The sequence below is a fragment of the Pyrus communis genome, chromosome 11 (assembly GCF_963583255.1).
Source record: "Pyrus communis chromosome 11, drPyrComm1.1, whole genome shotgun sequence".
Lineage (NCBI taxonomy): Eukaryota > Viridiplantae > Streptophyta > Magnoliopsida > Rosales > Rosaceae > Pyrus > Pyrus communis.
In genome coordinates this window covers 21,086,822-21,107,179 of record NC_084813.1, presented here as the reverse complement: position 1 = coordinate 21,107,179, position 20,358 = coordinate 21,086,822, and the positions used below count along the sequence as shown (strand labels likewise).

The 20,358-nt window shown below is 40.4% G+C and overlaps 3 protein-coding genes across 3 annotated transcripts; all 3 read left to right on the top strand.

Annotated features, from left to right (window-relative positions):
* The first annotated feature begins 4,370 nt into the window (after positions 1-4,370).
* LOC137709481 (calcium-binding protein PBP1-like) lies at positions 4,371-5,265 on the top strand. Its single transcript, XM_068448575.1, has one exon. The coding sequence runs from the start codon at positions 4,792-4,794 to the stop codon at positions 5,161-5,163; it is 372 nt and encodes a 123-aa protein (XP_068304676.1). The 5' UTR covers positions 4,371-4,791; the 3' UTR covers positions 5,164-5,265.
* Positions 5,266-10,959: 5,694 nt separating this feature from the next.
* Positions 10,960-11,759, top strand: LOC137709449 (calcium-binding protein PBP1-like). The gene has a single exon (XM_068448538.1). The coding sequence runs from the start codon at positions 11,214-11,216 to the stop codon at positions 11,583-11,585; it is 372 nt and encodes a 123-aa protein (XP_068304639.1). The 5' UTR covers positions 10,960-11,213; the 3' UTR covers positions 11,586-11,759.
* A 2,170-nt stretch (positions 11,760-13,929) lies between these two features.
* Positions 13,930-14,373, top strand: LOC137709190 (uncharacterized). The gene has a single exon (XM_068448297.1). The coding sequence runs from the start codon at positions 13,930-13,932 to the stop codon at positions 14,371-14,373; it is 444 nt and encodes a 147-aa protein (XP_068304398.1).
* Positions 14,374-20,358: the final 5,985 nt, after the last annotated feature.

The following is a 20,358-nucleotide window of genomic DNA, read 5'->3' as shown; positions in this document are numbered from 1 at the left end:
TTTGGGCCCACACGGTTGATGTAAAAATGGTTATCGCTGAGCTTGGAAACTTCCTGGTTGCCCACCACGACGACAATCGCTTAAGTGCTTGAAATTGTGACCACTTAAATGATAATGTTTGTGTTTGTTCGTTCGTTGTTACAATTGATATATGGAAATCTCATCCATTTAGTGACGGGTTCTTTCTATACTCTCAACACTAGCTAGTTTGAATTAGAATCAATTTGCCAGCTAGAATTAGCTTGCCAGCAAGAATCAATTTGCCAGTCCAGTCAAGTCCAGTTCGCCAACTCGTCGCCAGTACGCCAGTCAGGTCAAGTTTGCATGTCTGCCAGTTTGCCTAACAGAGCCAGTCCGCATCTGCTTGTTTGTAAACTCACGTCATATACCGCGTTGAGTTTGACGGGGGGTGTTGGAAAATATTAGTATCTTATGATTATTTGGGTTTGCTAGTTAGTTTAGTATATGGGCTTAGCCCATTAGCATTAGGGTTTCGGTTTCTTATATTTTAGGGTTAGGGTTATTTTATTATAAATAACATGTTTGTTATTCATTTGAGAATATGTTAGTCACGATGTAGTCTTTTAGGGTTTTGTAGCCGTTTCGGCATTCTTCTCTATTAATAATAGTTTTGTTTGTTCTGCACTCTGATATTCAACTATCCACACATCGACAATTGAAACTCAGAGGTCGGCTCTAATGGAGTCCAAACTTGTTTTCAATCTTTTTCAGGAAGTGACTCTTAAGAACTCAGGGAATAGTTATGCGAGACTGATGAGTATATAATTTATGTGGTTAAACTTATATTGGCATGGGAATTATGGAAAGAAGGTAAAGGAATGAAAGTGATAGATGAAACAGTAAAGGAAACGTGTCGGCCTGATGAAGCTCTGAGGTGTATCAATGTAAGGTTTTTGTGTGTTGAAGAAGCTCCAGATGATGGACCAACAATGTCCTCGATAAATTGTCACATCCCAGGCTCGACCCCACCGTAACACGATATTGTCCGCTTCGGGCCCCGACCACGCCCTCATGGTTTTGTTTCTGAGAACTCACACGAGGCTTTTTGGGAGCTCACTGGCTTCAGGTTCTGTAGGAACTCCGAAAATAAGCGAGTTCGAGTGAGAGCAATCCAAGGATGGGTGACCCATATTGTTAGATTCCACATTGCTCTGGGGAGTGGATCCTCTATGCCTTATATGTACATGCCCACCTCCATTTAGCATGAGGCTTTTTGGAAGCTTACTGGCTTCGGGTTCCGCAGGAACTCCGAAGTTAAGCGAGTTTGCGTAAGAACAATCTCAGGATGGGTGACCCACTGGGAAGTTCTCGTGTGAGTTCCCAAAAAAAAAAACCATGAGGGCGTGGTTGGGGGCCAAAGAGGACAATATTGTGCTACGGCGGAATGGAACCAGGTCCGGGATGTGACAATTTGGTATCAGAGCCAATCCCTGACCAGAAGTGTGCCGACTAGGATGTTGGGCCCCTAAGGGGGGTGGATTCTTAAATCCCACATCGCCTAGGGGAGTGGATCCTCTATTCCTTATATGTACATGCCCACCTCCATTTAGCACGAGGCCTTTTGGGAGCTCACTGGCTTCGGATTCCGTAGGAACTCCGAAGTTAAGCAAGTTCGCGCGAGAGCAATCCCAGAATGCATGGGTGACCCATTGGAAAGTTCTCGTGTGAGTTCCCAAAAACAAAACCGTGACGACGTGGTCGGAACCCAAATCAGACAATATCATGCTACGACAGAGTGGAGCCGGGTCCAGGATGTGACATAATTCATATGCTTGCCAATGAAGCTACATCTCTGCCACCATCCAAAGCGCCTGCTTTTTCAACGCATAAAAATTCCAATAGTGAAGTTGTTGGTTCTTCTTCTCAAGCATCTATCAGTTTTTCTAATAATGCAGTCACCATTAGTTTGGCAGAAGTTTGATAAAGCTTCAACAATGTTACCTTTCCTAAACACATTTTGACATTTGGATTTGTAACGAAAAATAATAACACTGTGATCAGAGTAAAATCAAATGCACAAGAAATTGGCGATATCTGTTATATAACTTTAAAGAACTTCCTTCTTTAAATTTCACAATTCTTATCTGCAGATGTCCTAGCTTCAAGGCTTCAACTGTACTTCATTTACAACTATTATTATTTTGGCAAATGAGCGTGCTTCACAACTTATGTTGGTCTGATTCAAGTGCGTTCAACGGTAAAACACGTATTCCTCATGCCTCAGTTATTTGTCTAGGCTTCTTTTTAGCGTCGTATCTTTTACACATTGTAGAGGAATATGAATATGAACACATTGGAGAGCAATATGAATATGAACACATTCTAGATCGGATGCAATGAGGGTAGCGGTCACCAAGTACGTCATTGGTGGAGATAATGGGATTCTCATTTCACACATTACCAACTGTTTATCCCACCCAACCGTTATAATTTTAGTAGCCTACCAAGAAAGCTTAAGCCCCATCCCCTTTAAAAGATGGGATTTTTCAAATAGATTCGTGTTCATATAGAGGGATAGTCAATTAAATCTTTTAGCGGAAAATTTTGGATCGCATTCTAATCTCTCTGTCTCCTACACATATGTACACCACGAGATTACACCACAAAAAGGAGTATTCTATGGACGCTTTATGGAACTTGAAGGTCGTCAAGTTAGCTATATATTTGAGTTCGCCTCCTCGAGTCCTTGGTCGATAGTGATAACCCTAGAGGATGACCTAGTGTGCTCTTCTCCCTTTTCTGAAGCTCTCATAGACGTTATGCAGCTAATTCTCACATAACTAGCTGGTGTAGTTTTGAGCTATCTTCTCTAAGCTCTTTATGTAAATTCCAATTAGGCTCAGTTGCTTACCTAAAAACTTTAGTAGTGAAAGTTGAATAAATAGATTTGTAAACCTAAGGAAGAGTGAATTGGTATATATGTGCAAACAATCCCGTTATTTACACTGCTAGAAGACAGGCCGAAAATGTGAAAGTGTGTGGAAAGTCATACCCACTTATACGACACGTATACACCAAAGACCAATGGGCTATTCAGCTTTTTTTTGTTTTTGTTTTTTGTTTTTTTTTGTTTTTTTGCTTTTCATTTCAATTATTGTTTTCTTGCAAAAACGGCAAACTGTGTACAAATTATACACGAGAACTGTTGAATATACTCTATTGAGGTATGGTGCAGATACAATTTTATATTTGTCAAAATAATAGTTCGTATAAGTGCTAGAATCAACATCTTCTTGCTCTTATCAGTACAGTACTAAACACTGTATAAATAATACAATAATTAGTTTGATGTTATACCAAACGTCAGATTAATTTAATCAGTACAATCCGTTGACTATTTATCCTATTCGACTGAAATAGCCAGTACAGTTCGAACTGCCAAACAAGGCCTAATAGATGACAAAAGGAAATGATGTAATCACAATCTCATTTTTATGAGGACTTCCATGGCACGTTATAACTATGTTAACTTGACATTACATGTCAATAATGTAAAAAAAATGTGGAAATTTTTATTCCTTTGACATTGTATTATTACTACAGAACATGACATATTCACAATAACAATATAGAGTGTCATGTAAATCGCTCTCTATTTCCACACATTACCTTTCAATATTTTATACTCATGCTGATAAAAAGTTGCACAACTAAGTGTGTTGAGCAACCTTCTAAACTAAGCAAAGTAGGATGAGATTCTTAATGCCAACGTGCGACCATTCCTTATGTGTGAAACAAATCAAAGCCTACTTCAATGGAATACATTTCATATCTATAAGTAACACTTTTTGGCACGTAAATATTCTTATTTCTAAAGAGTAATGCAGAACAGTTCCTATATTTTCCGGGAAAGAGAACGACGGACCCTAAGCCCAACCAGGAAAGAGGTTTTTTTTTTACCTTTGACCAACTTTTAATCTTCATTACATGTGAACATGTTCAAAACTAGTTATGTAAACCAACTTCCATCCAATGCGGTGAAGGTCGAAAGGCAGGCTCATAATCTGAAGTCTTAAGGCATCTTAAAGTGACAATAATATCCTTCATCACAAATGATGAAAGTCGAATTGGATGTAACTACCAAAGGAAATTACCCATGTCCATCATTTGAATGCTCTTCCATGTCCGTAGAAATGTGATCGACATATTTTAACCGCGCAAATTTAATTATTATTTCTGTAAATATTCTATCTAATTATTTATTATTTAGTCAATTCAAACAAGTTAATGATTTACATGTTAATATTTTTATAATGAACCGTCCAATTTTCTAATACATATGAATAAGAAAAAGATCTGTCTTCTGATCGATTAATTTTTGTCCAATTCCAGATACGATAACAATGGCCCTAAATTTTCTTCAAAAGAATAAAAAAAAAAAAAAAAAAAAATGAAACAATGCCCCTTATAGGTGGGAGAGGAGACACCAACTTTGTAAAATGACATAATTAGCCTTGACAAGTTTCTGAGAAATAGAGGAGGCAACCGCTGGCCCTTGCAGCTGTATAGAATCAAAGCCGACCAGCAATTAATCCACTGTTCATTTCTGTCATCCGAAGGGAGACCACAACCCTCCTCTTTCCAAGAACCCCGTTGCAGTTTCCGCCCCCCTTCCCTTTTCTTTTCTTCCATAATATAAATCCTCCACACCCCTTCCATGTTTTCCTCACACAGCCAGAAACCAACCTCTAATTTCTCTCCAAAACCCAATACATATATCAGAGAAAGAGATTATCATTTTTAATCCCACAAGATCATCAATCATCACCTATGGCAGGAGTTGGAAAGAGGGCTGCTGACGATTTCGAAGACCTGCTGCCGCAGATGGCGGATAAGCTCGGCGGCGAGGGGCTGATAAGAGAGCTGTGCAACGGGTTTCAGCTGCTGATGGACAAGGACAAAGGGGCCATTACGCTGGAGAGCTTGAGGAGGAATTCTGCCTTGCTTGGTCTGCAGAACTTGAGAGAAGACGAGCTTGTGAGCATGGTGAGGGAAGGTGACTTGGACGGTGATGGCGCTCTGAACCAGATGGAGTTTTGCGTTTTGATGTTCAGACTGAGTCCTGAGCTGATGGAAGAGTCTTGGATTTGGCTTGAGCAAGCCATGCAAGAGGTGATTAGCGATAAAAATAAGAGACCCTAATTTCTTGATCCTTTGTTTTGATTTGTAAGTAGAATATTATTGGTAGTGAATTTGATCAAGGAAGAGTTTTACTTTTCCTTGGGTTATATGCATGGTTTTTTTTTTTTTTTTTTTTTTTTTTTTTTGGGCCAATATATGCATTGTTATTTCTTCGTGGTTTTACTTTCAACGTTATTCGTCCTGAAATAGTCAAATTTGAAAAATACAGAGAAATAACAGGCACCTTCTTTTAGTTGTAATTCTTGGACGTGGTGTGTGTATATATATATATACATACATCGATTTCTTTTACAAAGAATTTATGCGGATCTTGAAATCATACGTATTAAAGTTAAGTCCAAGTATAACTTCTTTATAAAGATATGTAACTAATACATGCGTAATTATATTTCGGAAAATTGATTGGAATAGCGTGGAGCCAAAAATAATAAAAAAGAATATAGAGGTGACACATAGATTCTAGGATGAAAATGACAAAATTACCCTCAATTAACACCGGAATTCCTACACGCTAGCAGTGGACAACCATCCATCAATCAAGTCATAAGTGCCCAAAATAGGTATTTATTCAAAACCTATTTAATCCAAGGTTCTAAAAAACGTTAGGTGCTAGTTGGGCCGCGGGTTAGAGCCTAGTGCCTAGGCAGCGCCTAGGAGGCCTAGGCGGATTTAGGTAAATTTCTTGTATATCTTGTAAATAAGTGCATATTGACACTTACAAAAAATTATACTTGTATGAAATCCAAGGATAAGATAATAAAAGAATGATAAAATGCAAAAAAAGTATCCAACAAGTCCAAAATTTAAAAACACATTAAGCATATATGCCATACACCATAGTGAGGAGTATTGTAGGATGACACATTTATAACAAGTTCACAATTTAAAACAACATAAAATGGAAAATAAGAGGAAAATAAGGAAATTTAGTAATGTAAGATACTTATCTTTAGCATCCCGGAATTTAAGTTGATACACAACACACATTTTCTATAAAATTAACAAAATTTCAAGGTATAATTAGAACTTAAACTTTAAACAAATTTCACACAAAAAAAAAAATAAAAAATAAAAATAAAAATGAAAAAAAAAACCATTTAGCCGCCTAGCCCCCTAGGGCTGCCTAGAGCCACCCCGATTTTTCCAGCCGTTTTGCACAAAATCGCCTCGGTTCCAAGGAGGCCGCCTAGGGCGTTTTTTAGAACACTGATTTAATCCATCCTCATCAAATATTCTCCACAAGTAATTCCCAAATCTTTCCCTTCAAATTATATTAATTAACTAATTAATTGATTTATTATTCAATTAATTTATTAATTTGCTACAAATCATGAATCTCACCCAAAAAACCATCCAAGTGGCCGGTCTATCTCCTCCCAAAAGGGCTGCCACACCCTTATATAAACACCCTCATTTTCTCTAAAACCTAAGTTCTACACTCTTGCTAAATTCTCTAAATTCTCCAAACACTTTTCCCTTAATTAAAATTCTAACTTTGGCATCGGAGGTTCTTCGGCCAAAGCCCCACCATTCATTGTGGGCACGTGAGGCTCTTGGCATTGACCTAAGATGTTATTTGTTTTGTAGGTGCAATTTTGTCCAAGAAGAAGAAGACGAAAATATTAAAATCTATGTCGCTTATAACCGACAGTAATTCCGACACCATGTTAAGTAGGTGTCGGAAATGTCTTATCCGCCACTATGTTGTATAAAACTGACACCAACCATCGACACAACAAGGCCCTTTTGTAGTAGTGTCATTTGATAATAAGTTAGTCACGATGTAGCCTCTTAGGATTTTGTAGCCTTTCTGGCATTCTTCTCTATTAATAATATTCTTATTATTTTGTAGTCTTATTTGTTCCGCACTCTAATATTCAACTATCCACACATCGACAATTGAAACTTAGAGATTGGCTCCAATGGAGTCCAAACTTGTTTTCAATCTTTTTTAGGAAGTGACTTTTAAGAACTCAGGGAATAGTCATGCGAGACTGATGAGTATATAATTTACGTGGTTAAACTTATATTGGCATGGGAATTATGGAAATAAGGTAGAGGCTGAAATGGAAGTGATAGATGAATCAGTAAGGGAAACGTGTCAGCCTGATGAAGCTCTGAGGTGTATCAATGTAAGGTTTTTGTGTGTTGAAGAAGCTCCAGATGATGGACCAACAATGTCCTTGGTAATTTGTCACATCCCAGGCTCGACCCCATCGTAGCACGATATTGTCTACTTTAGGCCCCAACCACAACCTCACGGTTTTGTTTCTAGGAACTCACACGAGACCTTTTGGGAGCTCACTGGCTTCGGGTTTCGTAGGAACTCCGAAGTTGAGCGAGTTCACGCGAGAGCAATCCTAGGATGGGTGACCCACATTATTAGATCCCACATCGCCCAGGGGAGTGGATCCTCTATGCCTTATATGTACATGCCCACCTCCATTTAGCAAAAGGCCTTTTGGGAGCTCATTGGCTTCGGGTTCTGTCGGAACTTCGAAGTTAAGCGAGTTTGCGCGAGAGCAATCCTAGGATGGATGACCCACATTAGATCCCACATCGCCCAGGGGAGTGGATCCTCTATGCTTTATATGTACATGCCTACGTCCATTTAGTACGAGGCCTTTTGGAAGCTCACTGGCTTTGGGTTCCGTAGGAACTTCGAAATTAAGCGAGTTCGCACGAGAGCAATCCCAGGATGGGTGACCCACTGGGAAGTTCTTGTCTGAGTTCCCACAAACAAAATCGTGAAGGTGTGGTCGGGGTCCAAAGTGGACAATATCGTGCTACGGCGGAATGGAGCTAGGTCCAGGATGTGACATAATTCATATGCTTGCCAATGAAGCTACATCTTTGCCACCGTCCAAAGCGCTTGCTTTTTCAACGCATAAAAATTCCAATAGTGAAGTTGTTGGTTCTTCTTCTCAAGCATCTGTCAGTTTTTCTAATAATGCAGTCACCATTAGTTTGGCAGAAGTTCGATAAACCTTCAACAATGTTACCTTTCCTAAACACATTTTAACATTTGGATTTGTAACGAAAAATAATAACACTGTGATCAGAGTAAAATCAAATGCACAAGAAATTGGCGATGTCTGTTATATAACTTAAAAGAACTTCCTTCTTTGAATTTCACAATTCTTATCTGCAGATGTCCTAGCTTCAAGGCTTCAATTGTGCTTCATTTACAACTATTATTATTTTGGCAAATGAGCGTGCTTCACAACTTATGTTGGTCTGATTCAGGTGCATTCAACGGTAAAACACGTATTCCTCATGCCTCAGTTATTTGTCTAGGCTTCTTTTTGGCGTCGTATCTTTTACACATTGTAGAGCAATATGAATATGAACACATTGGAGAGCAATATGAATATGAACACACTGTAGATCAGTTCATATGTTAGAAGAAATTGTGAGTGCGAGATCGGATGCAATGAGGTTAGCAGTCACCAAGTACGTCATTGTTAATTAATTGATCTCATAATCTCTCATAAAGGGATGCCCGAATAATCTAATAAAGCAAAATGTCTGATTAAAAAAAAGGAACAAGAAAATTTGGTTGGTGGAGATAATGGGATTCTCATTTTACACATTACCAACTGTTTATCCCACCCATTATAATTTTAGTAGCCCACCAAGAAAGCTTAAGCTCCATCCCCTTTAAAAGATGGGATTTTTCAAATAGATTCGTGTTCATATAGAGGGATAGTCAATTAAATCTTTTAGCGGAAAACTTTGGATCGAATTCTAATCTCTTTGTCTTCTACACATACGTACACCACGAGATTACACCACAAAAAGGAGTATTCTATGGACGCTTTATGGAACTTGAAGGTCGTCAAGTTAGTTATATATGTGAGTTTGCCTCCTCGAGTCCTTGGTCGATAGTGATAACCCTAGAGGATGACCTAGTGTGCTCTTCTCCCTTCTCTGAAGCTCTCGTAGACGTTATGCAGCTAATTCTCACATAACTAGATGGTGTAGTTTTGAGCCATCTTCTCTAAGCTCTTTATGTCAATTCAATTAGGCTCAGTTGCTTACCTAAAAACTTTAGTAGTGAAAGTTGAATAAATAGATTTGTACACCTAAAGAAGAGTGAATTGGTATATATGTGCAAACAATCCCGTTATTTAGACTGCTAGAAGCTTTGTATGAGCAGTGAATAACGAGATGGGGAGGCTTCCCATGTTCTGAACTGGAAGAAGAAATGACAACTGTGACAGGCCAAAAATGTGAAAGTATGTGGAAAGTCATACCCACGTATACGACACGTATACACCAAAGACCGATGGGCTATTCAGCATTTTTTATTTTTTATTTTTGCTTTTTTGCTTTTCATTTCAATTATTTTTTTCTTGCAAAAACGTCAAACTGTGTACAAATTATACACGAGAACTGTTGAATATAATATATTGAGGTATGGTGCAGATACAATTTTATATTTGTTAAAATAATAGTTCGTATAAGTGCTAGAATCAACCTTGTCCTTCTTGCTTTTATCAATACAGTACCAAACACTGTATAAATAATACGGTAATTAGTCTGATGTTATATCAAACGTCCGATTAATTTAGTCAATATTATTCGATGACTATTTATTCTATTCGACTGAAATAATCAGTACAGTCTGAACTGCCAAACAAGGCCTAATAGATGACAAAAGGAAATGATGTAATCACAGTTTCATTTTTATGAGGACTTCCATGGCACGTTATAACTATGTTAATGTGACATTACATGTCAATAATGTAAAAAAATATAGAGAATCTTATTCCTTTGATGTTGTATTATTATTATAGAACACGACATATTCACAATAACAATATAGAGTGTCATGTAAGTCGCTCTCTATTTCCATACATTACCTTTCAATATTTTATACTCATACTGATAAAAAGTTGCACAACAAAGTTTGTTGAGCAACCTTCTAAACTAAGCAAGGTAGGATGAGATTCTTAATGCCAACGTGCGACCATTCCTTATATGTGAAACAAATCAAAGCCTACTTCAATGGAATACATTTCATATCTATAAGTAACACTTTTTGGCACGTAAATATTCTTATTTCTAAAGAGTAATGCAGAAGAGTTCCTATATTTTCCGGGAAAGAGAACGACTTTTCATCTTCATTTCATGTTTTCCTCACACATGAAAACATGAAAACTAGTTATGTTTTCCAACCAGAAAAGAGGCTTTTCTGAGCCTTTGACCAACTTTTCATCTTCATTTCATGTGAACATGTTCAAAACTAGTTATGTAAACCAACTTCCATCCAATGTGGTGAAGGTCAAAAGGCCGGCTCATAATCTGAAGTCTTAAGGCATCTTAAAGTGACAATAATATCCTTCATCACAAATGATGAAAGTCAAATTGGATGTAACTACCGAAGGAAACTACCCATGTCCATCGTTTGAATGCTCGTACAAATGTGATCGACATATTTTAACCGCGCACATTTAATTATTATTTATGTAAAAATTCTATCTAATTATTTATAATTTAGTCAACTCAAACAAGTTAATGATTTATATGTTAATATTTTTATAATGAACCGTCCAATTTTCTAATACATATGAATAAGAAAAAAAATCCGTATTCTGATTTATTAATTTTTGTCCAATTCCAAATAAGATAACAATGGCCCTAAATTTTCTTCAAAAGAATAAAAAAAAAATGAAACAATGCCCCTTATAGGTGGGAGAGGAGACACCAACTTTATAAAATGACATAATTAGCCTTGACAAGTTTCTGAGAAATAGAGGAGGCAACCGCTGGCCCTTGCAGCTGTATAGAATCAAAGCCGACCAGCAATTAATCCACTGTTCCATTTCTGTCATCCGAAGGGAGATCACAAACCTCCTCTTTCCAAGAACCCCGTTGCAGTTTCCGCCCCCCTTCCCTTTTCTTTTCTTCCATAATATAAACCCTCCACACCCCTTCCATGTTTCACACAGCCAGAAACCAACATCTAATTTCTCTCCAAAACCCAATACATATATCAGAGAAAGAGATTATCATTTTTAATCCCACAAGATCATCAATCATCACCTATGGCAGGAGTTGGAAAGAGGGCTGCTGACGATTTCGAAGACCTGCTGCCGCAGATGGCGGATAAGCTCGGCGGCGAGGGGCTGATAAGAGAGCTGTGCAACGGGTTTCAGCTGCTGATGGACAAGGACAAAGGGGTCATTACGCTGGAGAGCTTGAGGAGGAATTCTGCCTTGCTTGGTCTGCAGAACTTGAGAGAAGACGAGCTTGTGAGCATGGTGAGGGAAGGTGACTTGGACGGTGATGGCGCTCTGAACCAGATGGAGTTTTGCGTTTTGATGTTCAGACTGAGTCCTGAGCTGATGGAAGAGTCTTGGATTTGGCTTGAGCAAGCCATGGAAGAGGAGATTAGCGATAAAAATAAGAGACCCTAATTTCTTGATCCTTTGTTTTGATTTGTAAGTAGAATATTATTGGTAGTGAATTTGATCAAGGAAGAGTTTTACTTTTCCTTGGGTTATATGCATGGTTTTTTTTTGGTCAATATATGCATGGTTATTTCTTCGTGGTTTTACTTTCAACGTTATTCGTCCTGAAATAGTCAAATTTGAAAAATACAGAGAAATAACAGGCACCTTCTTTTAGTTGTAATTCTTGGACGTGGTGTGTGTGTGTGTGTGTGTGTGTACACATACGTACATCGATTTCTTTTACGAAGAATTTATGCGGATCTTGAAATCATACATATTAAAGTTAAGTCCAAGTATAACTTCTTTATAAAGATATGTAACTAATACATGCGTAATTATATTTCGGAAAATTGGTTGGAATAGATGTGGAGCCAAAAATAATCAAGAACAATATAAAGGTGACACGTAGATTCTAGGGTGAAAATGATAAAATTATCCTTGATGAACACTGGAACTCCTACACACGAGCAGTGGACAACCATCCATCAATCAAGTCAAAAGTGCCCAAAATAGGTATTTATTCAAACCCTATTTAATCCATCCTCATCAAATATTCTCCACAGGTAATTCCCAAATCTTTCCTTTCAAATTATATTAATTAGCTTCAAATCATGAATCTCACCCAAAAAACCATCCAAGTTGCCGGTCCATCTCCTACCAAATGGACTGGCCACACCGTTATATAAACTCCCTCATTTTCTCTAAAACCTAAGTTCTACACTCTTGCTAAATTATCTAAATTCTCCATACACTTTTCCCTCAAAATTCTAACTTTGACATCGGAGGTTCTTCGGCCAAAGCCCCACCATTTATTGTGGGTGCGTGAGGCTCTTGGCCTTGACCTAAGGTGTTATTTGTTTTGTAGGTGCAATTTTGTCTAAGAAGAAGAAGACGGAAATTTGCTTCCACAAATTGATGCTTCATTGAGAGTTGAGTCACACACTCGTAGAAGACTCTCGCATTCAAGGTTTTCTTGTTCATTCGTAGATTTTTCGTACATTCTTATTCTTGGAATTTTTATTTCTCAAAATTCTTTGATAAAAACGTAAAAGAAAAGTACAATCGCAAGAGATTCAAAAACCTCGACGAACGAAAATTCCAACGTTTAAGAATTAGGATCGCGACAATCTACAAGGCTCAACGCAACGAAGAATGGAGCGGCACCACCCTCATGGTGCACCACTATAGCAACCACAACAATGGCCACCATAACAAGATACATAGCACCATGACCACGGCCCGAGCCATGCCATCCAAGCCCACGAGGGCCTAAGCCCAAAGTGAGCCGGCCCGAGCCTTTCAAGCCCAATGCGAGCTCAACGCGTTGCCGAGCCAAGCCCTAGCCTCACACCCACATGCGCCACACGCCGAGCAGCCTACTCCCGTGGCCCAGCCTGCTCTCGTGGTCTTCCAAGCAACTCAAATCGGCCCAAGAATAGTTCAACCATCTTGACTTCAAATTTCTGGGCCTACGATTAAACAGAGGGTATTTTTACCACACTTCTCCACAAATTTGACATTCCGTAATTCAAATCTCACACCTGGAGTCTACCACACTTCCACTGCTCAAGAAGATGCATTTCTTCCAAGCTCTTTTAATCCGAATGGCGAACAACATTTGTCTCGACAAGTCATAGAGTTGATAAGCGCACTCGCACATCAAACGACCTTGGTGAATCAGCTTTTGCAGCGTATCGGGATGCAACATGCCCCAGACGAAGTGTTCCAAAATAGGATAAGGGCAGACGAAGAACCTTTCCAGCATCGTCCCAGCAAGCAGCTACTCGACCAGCCACGAACCGAGTGTTCCGGCGGGGTACACTCCCGATTGGCCCTTGAGATAGCGTATACTTTCGTCTTAGCGCGCGGATGAGTGTGCACTCTCGGTTAGGCCTATGGACAAGCATACACTCACGGTTAGGGTCACACTCCGTTAATCAACATGAACAGTCTTCCAAGCAAAGAGTTCATTCGCAGCAAAGCCCGCAATGAGCATCTTCTACATCACATCGGAGTAGGTAGCACGATGGATGGAGAGAAACAGTCACTCAATCCAGTTCAAGCTCAACCAGCAGCCTGCAAAGAATTCCCTCGCCTGCTAGGAACTAGCCATATGCACCGCAGCTGCGACATAGACAAGCCAAGCACATAGAAGATCAACCTAGATCAATAGGTCATGATTGGGGGTAACCGAGAGTTTTGGTACCCCCAACAAAAGTAAATTCAGGAACGAGTAAAGAGACATTTGACTGAGCAATTACGCGATTTCCAACGCAACGAGGTCATTGATGATGCACTACGACAGAACATGACCAACATAAGCAAGTCACCATTCATGGACGAGATTGAGCAGGCAGAGCCTCCACGCGAGTTTAGCATGCCATATTTCACATCATTTAATGGAGATAGAGACTCGGAAAGACACTTGGAGCACTACCAAAGCGCAATGATCCTCTATCGAAACTACAATGATCTCATGTGCATGGTATTCACTACCACTTTAAAAGGCAAGGCACAAGATTGGTTCTACACCTTGCCGCCACAATCCATTCGGAGTTTCAACGAACTTTCTTTGGTTTTCACCAAAGAATATTCATCATATTGCTCGATCAAGAAGAAGTTCGACCACTTGTTCAACGTCAAGAAGAACCCAAAGAAGTCGCTTCGCAACTATATGAAGAGGTTCAAAACAGAGAAAGCAAAGATTGTCAGATACAACGACTCGATAGTTAGAGCAGCCTTCCAAAAATGACTTCCAGCATACCACCCGCTGTTCCAAAAATTAATCATGAAAGAAGATCTAACTCTGGTAGACTCTTTCGTTCTGACAGAGAAGCATGCATTTTAGGACGAGGCTCACCGATCCAAATGGGAGAACTTGAAAATGAACTTGACATCACATTCCTACTATCTAAACTAGAAGCAGCGGAAGACCTATTTGCATGTATGACGGTATCTGAAGTAGCAATAAGCTCTACCATCAAACGAGAATAGCAAATGGCCCGACTATCTATATTCCACAGTTCAAAAGCTCTTTTCAATGATGAAACCAGCTACCAGAAATTCAAAAGCTAACTCTGGCGATAATTGTTATAACTCGAAAGCTCAAGTTAGACTTTCAAACGCACGCAGTCATCCTCATGATGCATTATTCTGTCCAATCCAGACATGCAACGATAAAGGCGTAGACACTGACGGATGCAAAGTTTTCTGACGAATGCAATAACTCAGCCCAAAAGGCGCACCAAGGGCAAACGAACACTAGAATGACATACTCAGAAGCAAGTTTTGTCTTCGTCACCCCAAAAGATTCTACATAGAAGCAACATATACCGGCAGTTGAAAATCACCTCATGCTACTCATGACACGACCTCAGCCAACCCTTGCTCTATAATTCAGCTCTAGAATAGCCCAATACTAACAATTGAGCATCTTCTGTTGCATGTAACATGGCCTCAACTTCACGGCTCCAACTACAAAGGCTCAGAAGCAAACATGGTCCTTGTCACCCCAAACGGTTCGATGCTCGAGCAGGTGATTACTCTAGGCTTCAAGGCTAATCACCAGCTAATCATTCTGATTCTTAGGTAATCACCAGCCAGACTAATAGAGAAAGTACGTAAGCAACTTGAGGCATTTCAGACTTACACCTTTATTCAAGTTTCGTGCGCAGGCAATGCCCATGCGGACGCAGAGCCGATAATCGAAATGTCATAGAAAGCTCCAAATAAAGGTAGCATGCTACTACATGTGGAACGACATTCTCGCCCGAAGATCTTACACTGGACCATATTTCTGCTGCCTAGCGTCTTTCGACGACTTAAATGTTCTAAGCTCAATCCATGAAGGCGTTTGTGGAAATCACTCCAAAGGTCGATCCTTAGCACAGAAGGCTCTTAACACAAGTTACTACTGACCTACCATGCATTAAGACGCTAAGGAATTAGTGCAAAAGTGTGACCGCTACCAACGCTACAAGCTGGTACCAGCATTGCCTGCCAACAAGCTACACCCACAGATGAGTCATTGGCCGTTCATGTAGTGGGCAATCGACTTGGTAGGGCCAATACCGCCCGCTACTGAGGGAAGAGGCACGATAATCGTGACAACTAATTACTTCACCAAATGAGTAGAAGCAAAGCCCGTGACAACCACGACTCAGGCAGACATAGAGCGTTTCATATAGAGGAACATTATTTATCGATTTGACATCTTGAATCCATCGTCACCGACAGCAGCCCGTAATTCGTGGGCAACGATTTGACAAAGTTCTTCAAAAAGTATGGCATCAAGCAGCACATGTCCACACCTAGATATCCTCAAGGCAATGGACAGGCCAAATCATCCAACAAGACGATTCTCGACTGCCTCAAGAAATCCTTCTCCGACAAGAAGGGAAAGTGGCCATACGAACTCCCCGAATGTCTATGGGCATATCGCACGACCAAATGATGAGCCACCGATGAGACTCCTTTCTCTTTGGCATTTGGTTTAGAACTAATCATTCATCCCAAATGTCATCGTGCCAAGTATCAGCACTCTACTACCAAGCATTGAGTAGAACAATAAGGAAATGGCCACAAGCTTAGATCTTGCAAAGGAGAAGCACGAGCAGACCATCATCAACATCACAGATACTAGCAGCAACTCTTCTCCAGCTACAACAAAAGGGCCAAGATCTAGTAGTTCCAACCCAGAGATCTAGTCCTAAGAAAAGACTTCATCATTGCCCGCAAAGAATGCTCCAAAAAGATGGATCCCATCTGGGAAGGTCCGTACAAGATCAGCAAAGTAGGTGGTAAGGGTAGTTACACCCTCGCCACCATGAACGACAATGAGATCGAAAAGTAATGGAACGCCTACAAACTGAGGAAGTACCATATGTGACCTCTTGCCACATCAAAGCTCGAAGACTCAAGCAGCTTGACGAGCACTAGCTCGTAAGCTAAAGACTATCTAGTTGTTATGCAGTTTCTACCTTACAACTAAGTTCTCGTTCATTTCACTCGTTTTTTAATGAGGAATTCAGAAGTAATTTACAACTTGCTTACAACAACTGATCACTCCTACACTTCAAAAGAAGATTACGCCATTCTTAGGGACTTATCGCAAGAATTGCGCCCCAAGGGATCAACCATGCTCTCCAATGCGAGAGGGTAAACCAATTGCCTGACACCCATCTGAGTCTGCTCTCCAGTGCGAGAGGATAAACTAATTACTCTTTAATGCGAAAGGGTAAACCAATTCCCCGACACCTACATGGGTCTGCCCTCCAAGGCGGAAGAATAAACTTACACTCCGAATATTCAAATGTGGATGAGCTGGGCTGCCCTAGTATAACTAGGTGCACAATGGCTTGCGCTGGGATTCCTAGAAGTAGCCACAATGGTCTTTTTCAAAGCTTAGCTAATCGAAGGATTTTGGGTCACTTGGCCTAATCTGCGGGGAACCGGGCCCTAGAGACGGAGAGGGCACATTACGTAGTACGCCTTATAGACGACTACCCTGGAACCCTAAATCTGCTACCGAGTACACTAAGGTAGCCTACGGTTTCCAGAATACTGCTTACGGTTTGCCTTTCGTGCAGTAAGTCACATTAACCTTATACAACTGCACGTTTTTGTGAAAGGTTAAACAAGTTGGCGTGCATATATGAAGCTTCGTCCACCGCTGACATGCTACTCAGTTGATGGGCTTCATTTCTGCTAAAGCGCGGAACGACCTACACCAAGCCCTAAAGTGTCGTGATACTTGCTACATAACTTATGGAATTGGAGAAAGCCAAAGTTAACAGCCTAGTAGTCACGCAAATTTGTCTGTTTTTGTAAGTAAAGCGTCTGGCTGCCGACCCTATGGTTAACAGCTTTGCAAAGTTCTACACCAACATTTACTATTGCATAGGCTATGCGGGCCTGTTTACTTATAAAAAAAGCAGCACGTCTGCCACTGGTCTATAAAGTCTAAGGTTAAGGCATGAACTAAAGAAGTAAAGATGGAGAAAAACAAAGGAAGCAAGTTTATTAAATTTTCTAGCAAAATTGATAAACGACTAGCAAAGGCCGAAGGAGTTCAAGCAAAATAAGAGCAACAAAGAAAACAAAGGAAATCTTAAAGGTTACCTAAAAGACTATCCTTTAACAACTTGGACATCCCACGACTACTCGGTCGCCATACCTTCAGCAACCACAACACTCCCAGCAGTGGTATCATCCAACTCTTCACTTCTGGTTGCTCCAGCTTAGGCATTAACCTCTCCGACTACTTCACCAATGGATGCTTCAAAAGTAAAGGCAAGTAAGCTTTCTGGAGAAATAGAGAAGGTTTCGAAGTCTTCCCAGCAAACTTGAAGTCAGACGGCCTACCAAAGAGATGATTTACATAACCCAGCTTGTAGAAATCGGCCTGACTTTGAACAAGTGAAGCCTTAAGCCCAACCTTCTCATATTTTAGCTACTCGTTCTCCTCAAGTAGACCAACACGGATGTGCTGCAGCTTATCCACTTCTTTCGTCAAACTTTCGTTGATCTTTAGCGTACCTTGAAGTTCCAACACTTGGGGTTCAAGCCTATCAATGACCTTCTTGAAGTGGATCACTTGGCTATAAGCAGCAATCAACTCTTCATCCTTTGCATAAGCAGCGGAACGAAGCTCAGAAACAGCACGCTCAAGATCTTGAATCTAAGGTATGCGACATCCAATCTCTTTCTTTGCACTTTCATACTTAACTTGGTTCCCGTCAAGCCTGGCCTTCAAGTCAACAATCTCTTGGCAAGTGGTCTCAAGCTACAGAAAAGTAGGGGCAGAGATATTATACGTCTTCAAAGTGATGAGCTCAGATTCCAACCTCTCGATCTTCTCGGTAGAAGAATAAGCTTAGGCTGCCACAACCTTTGCCACCTCTTTGGCAGCCTCAGTATCCTCTTAGTCAAGGAGCATAGACTCGGTTGCTAGAATAGCCATCTTCTGCATCATTACAAGTAAAACAGTCTTCCTATACTCGGCCATATGCTTTGCAAAAGAACTTGGGCAAACAATTTTTCTAACGCCATCGATAAACTTGGCACAAGCATTCATGTCTTCAAGCAGATTTGGTTTCAAAAGCACACTGATTTTAGCAGCCTCCCCAGAAACAAGCTTAATGGATTTCTCACAGCTGCCCACGCGAGCAGTCTTCTCTTTCCCAGTAGGCAAATTAATCTCAGCAGCATGAGGAGTAGGCCTTGGCGCCACTTTAGCAGCAAAGTCCACTTTTTCACTCTTCATAATAGCAAGCCTCTCCAAAGGTGAATCAGACTTATCTCCCAACGGTCATCTTGGTATAGATTTCGGCACTGAGCGCATGACAGGACTTCTACGCCGAGCAATCCTCTCAGCAATCGTACTAACCACTCTCAACTAGGGATGGCAATTCTAACCGTTAAACTCGATAACCGTGGATAACCGCCCAAATGGATTGGATTTGGGTATGGAAATTTGGGTATATTTTAGGTATGGGGAAAATCCGTGAATATTATTCGGTTATGGTTTTGGATATGGTTATTGGGGTCCTCAATCCATATCCGTACCCAAATCCGAACCAAAAATATATAATATAATTCTATATAATATTAAAGTATTATATAATATATGTACGTGTGTGTGTGTGTGTATTCATTATTCACCGTATCCATTACCTTGAGAATACAAAAATTGTATTGTGTGAGTTGCATTTTATGGCAAAGTTAATAGTGTTGATATGAATCAAAATCTATGAGAATTTAATGGTATTTATGGGAGATATCAAAGATCAACCAACATTATCAATGTTTAGCTTTAATTTTCATGCTCCACAAGATCCATTAATTAAATCATTTTATACATCAAATATTTATTAACGAAATTAATGTTTACTAAATTATCATGCGTCAATTGGGCGAATATATTTTTTGTACTAACGAAGATGGATATAACCGTTAACCGATAGGTATGGTTATTGATAATACCCGATGGTTAATTTGCGGTTATTGATATGGTTAATTTTCGTGGTTATGGGGATGGATGTAGCATTTCCGTCCCCAAACCGATCCGTTACCATCCCTACTCTCAACATGGCAGGTGCCACATGCTCAGATATACCAGCCTCATTTTTCTTCCCATTGGAATAAGTCATGTCAATCACAGGTCTCTCGGCAGCAAGCGGACCCTCACGAGCAGCAGAGGAAGTCTTCAGTTTTTTCTTAACCAACATCTCTTTAACAGGCGGGGAAGATCTCTTATTTCCACCTTCATTTATAGTAAGCTTCACAACAACGATCAAACGAGCCACTACATCCACCTTGATCCTCTTTACCTCCTCTTTTGGGAGCAGCCCACATTTCTCCCAACGAAGAAGACAAAGTAGCCAACGTCATTCATGATACTCAATAGGAGAGCTCAACCCATACTGGCTTTTCCCTCATTTTTTTCTCTCGGACCAGTAGGCAAGAAGCCTGCATGCCTAGCATTCCAGCAGCCCATGAGACCTGCGACCTCCTCATTTCTCTCAATCGCCGGCCTAGCCCGTGTCAGGTCCAAGAGCCCAAAGGACTTGAGCCATGCGGCTCGCCTAACACTGCGCCCCCAGAGCCTCAATCCGCACAAGTTGCCTTTGGCTCTAGCCAAGCCGAGCAGCCCAAGCAGTGGTCCCTGCCACAACACCTCCTCAGCCCATATCAAGCCGACTTCTGGGCCCTGCCAATTGACGTGCTGCACCACCCC

Excerpts from the sequence above, each read along its gene's own strand:
- LOC137709481 (XM_068448575.1), top strand. The coding sequence starts at position 4,792 with ATGGCAGGAGTTGGAAAGAGGGCTGCTGACGATTTCGAAGACCTGCTG.
- LOC137709449 (XM_068448538.1), top strand. The coding sequence starts at position 11,214 with ATGGCAGGAGTTGGAAAGAGGGCTGCTGACGATTTCGAAGACCTGCTG.
- LOC137709190 (XM_068448297.1), top strand. The coding sequence starts at position 13,930 with ATGACCAACATAAGCAAGTCACCATTCATGGACGAGATTGAGCAGGCA.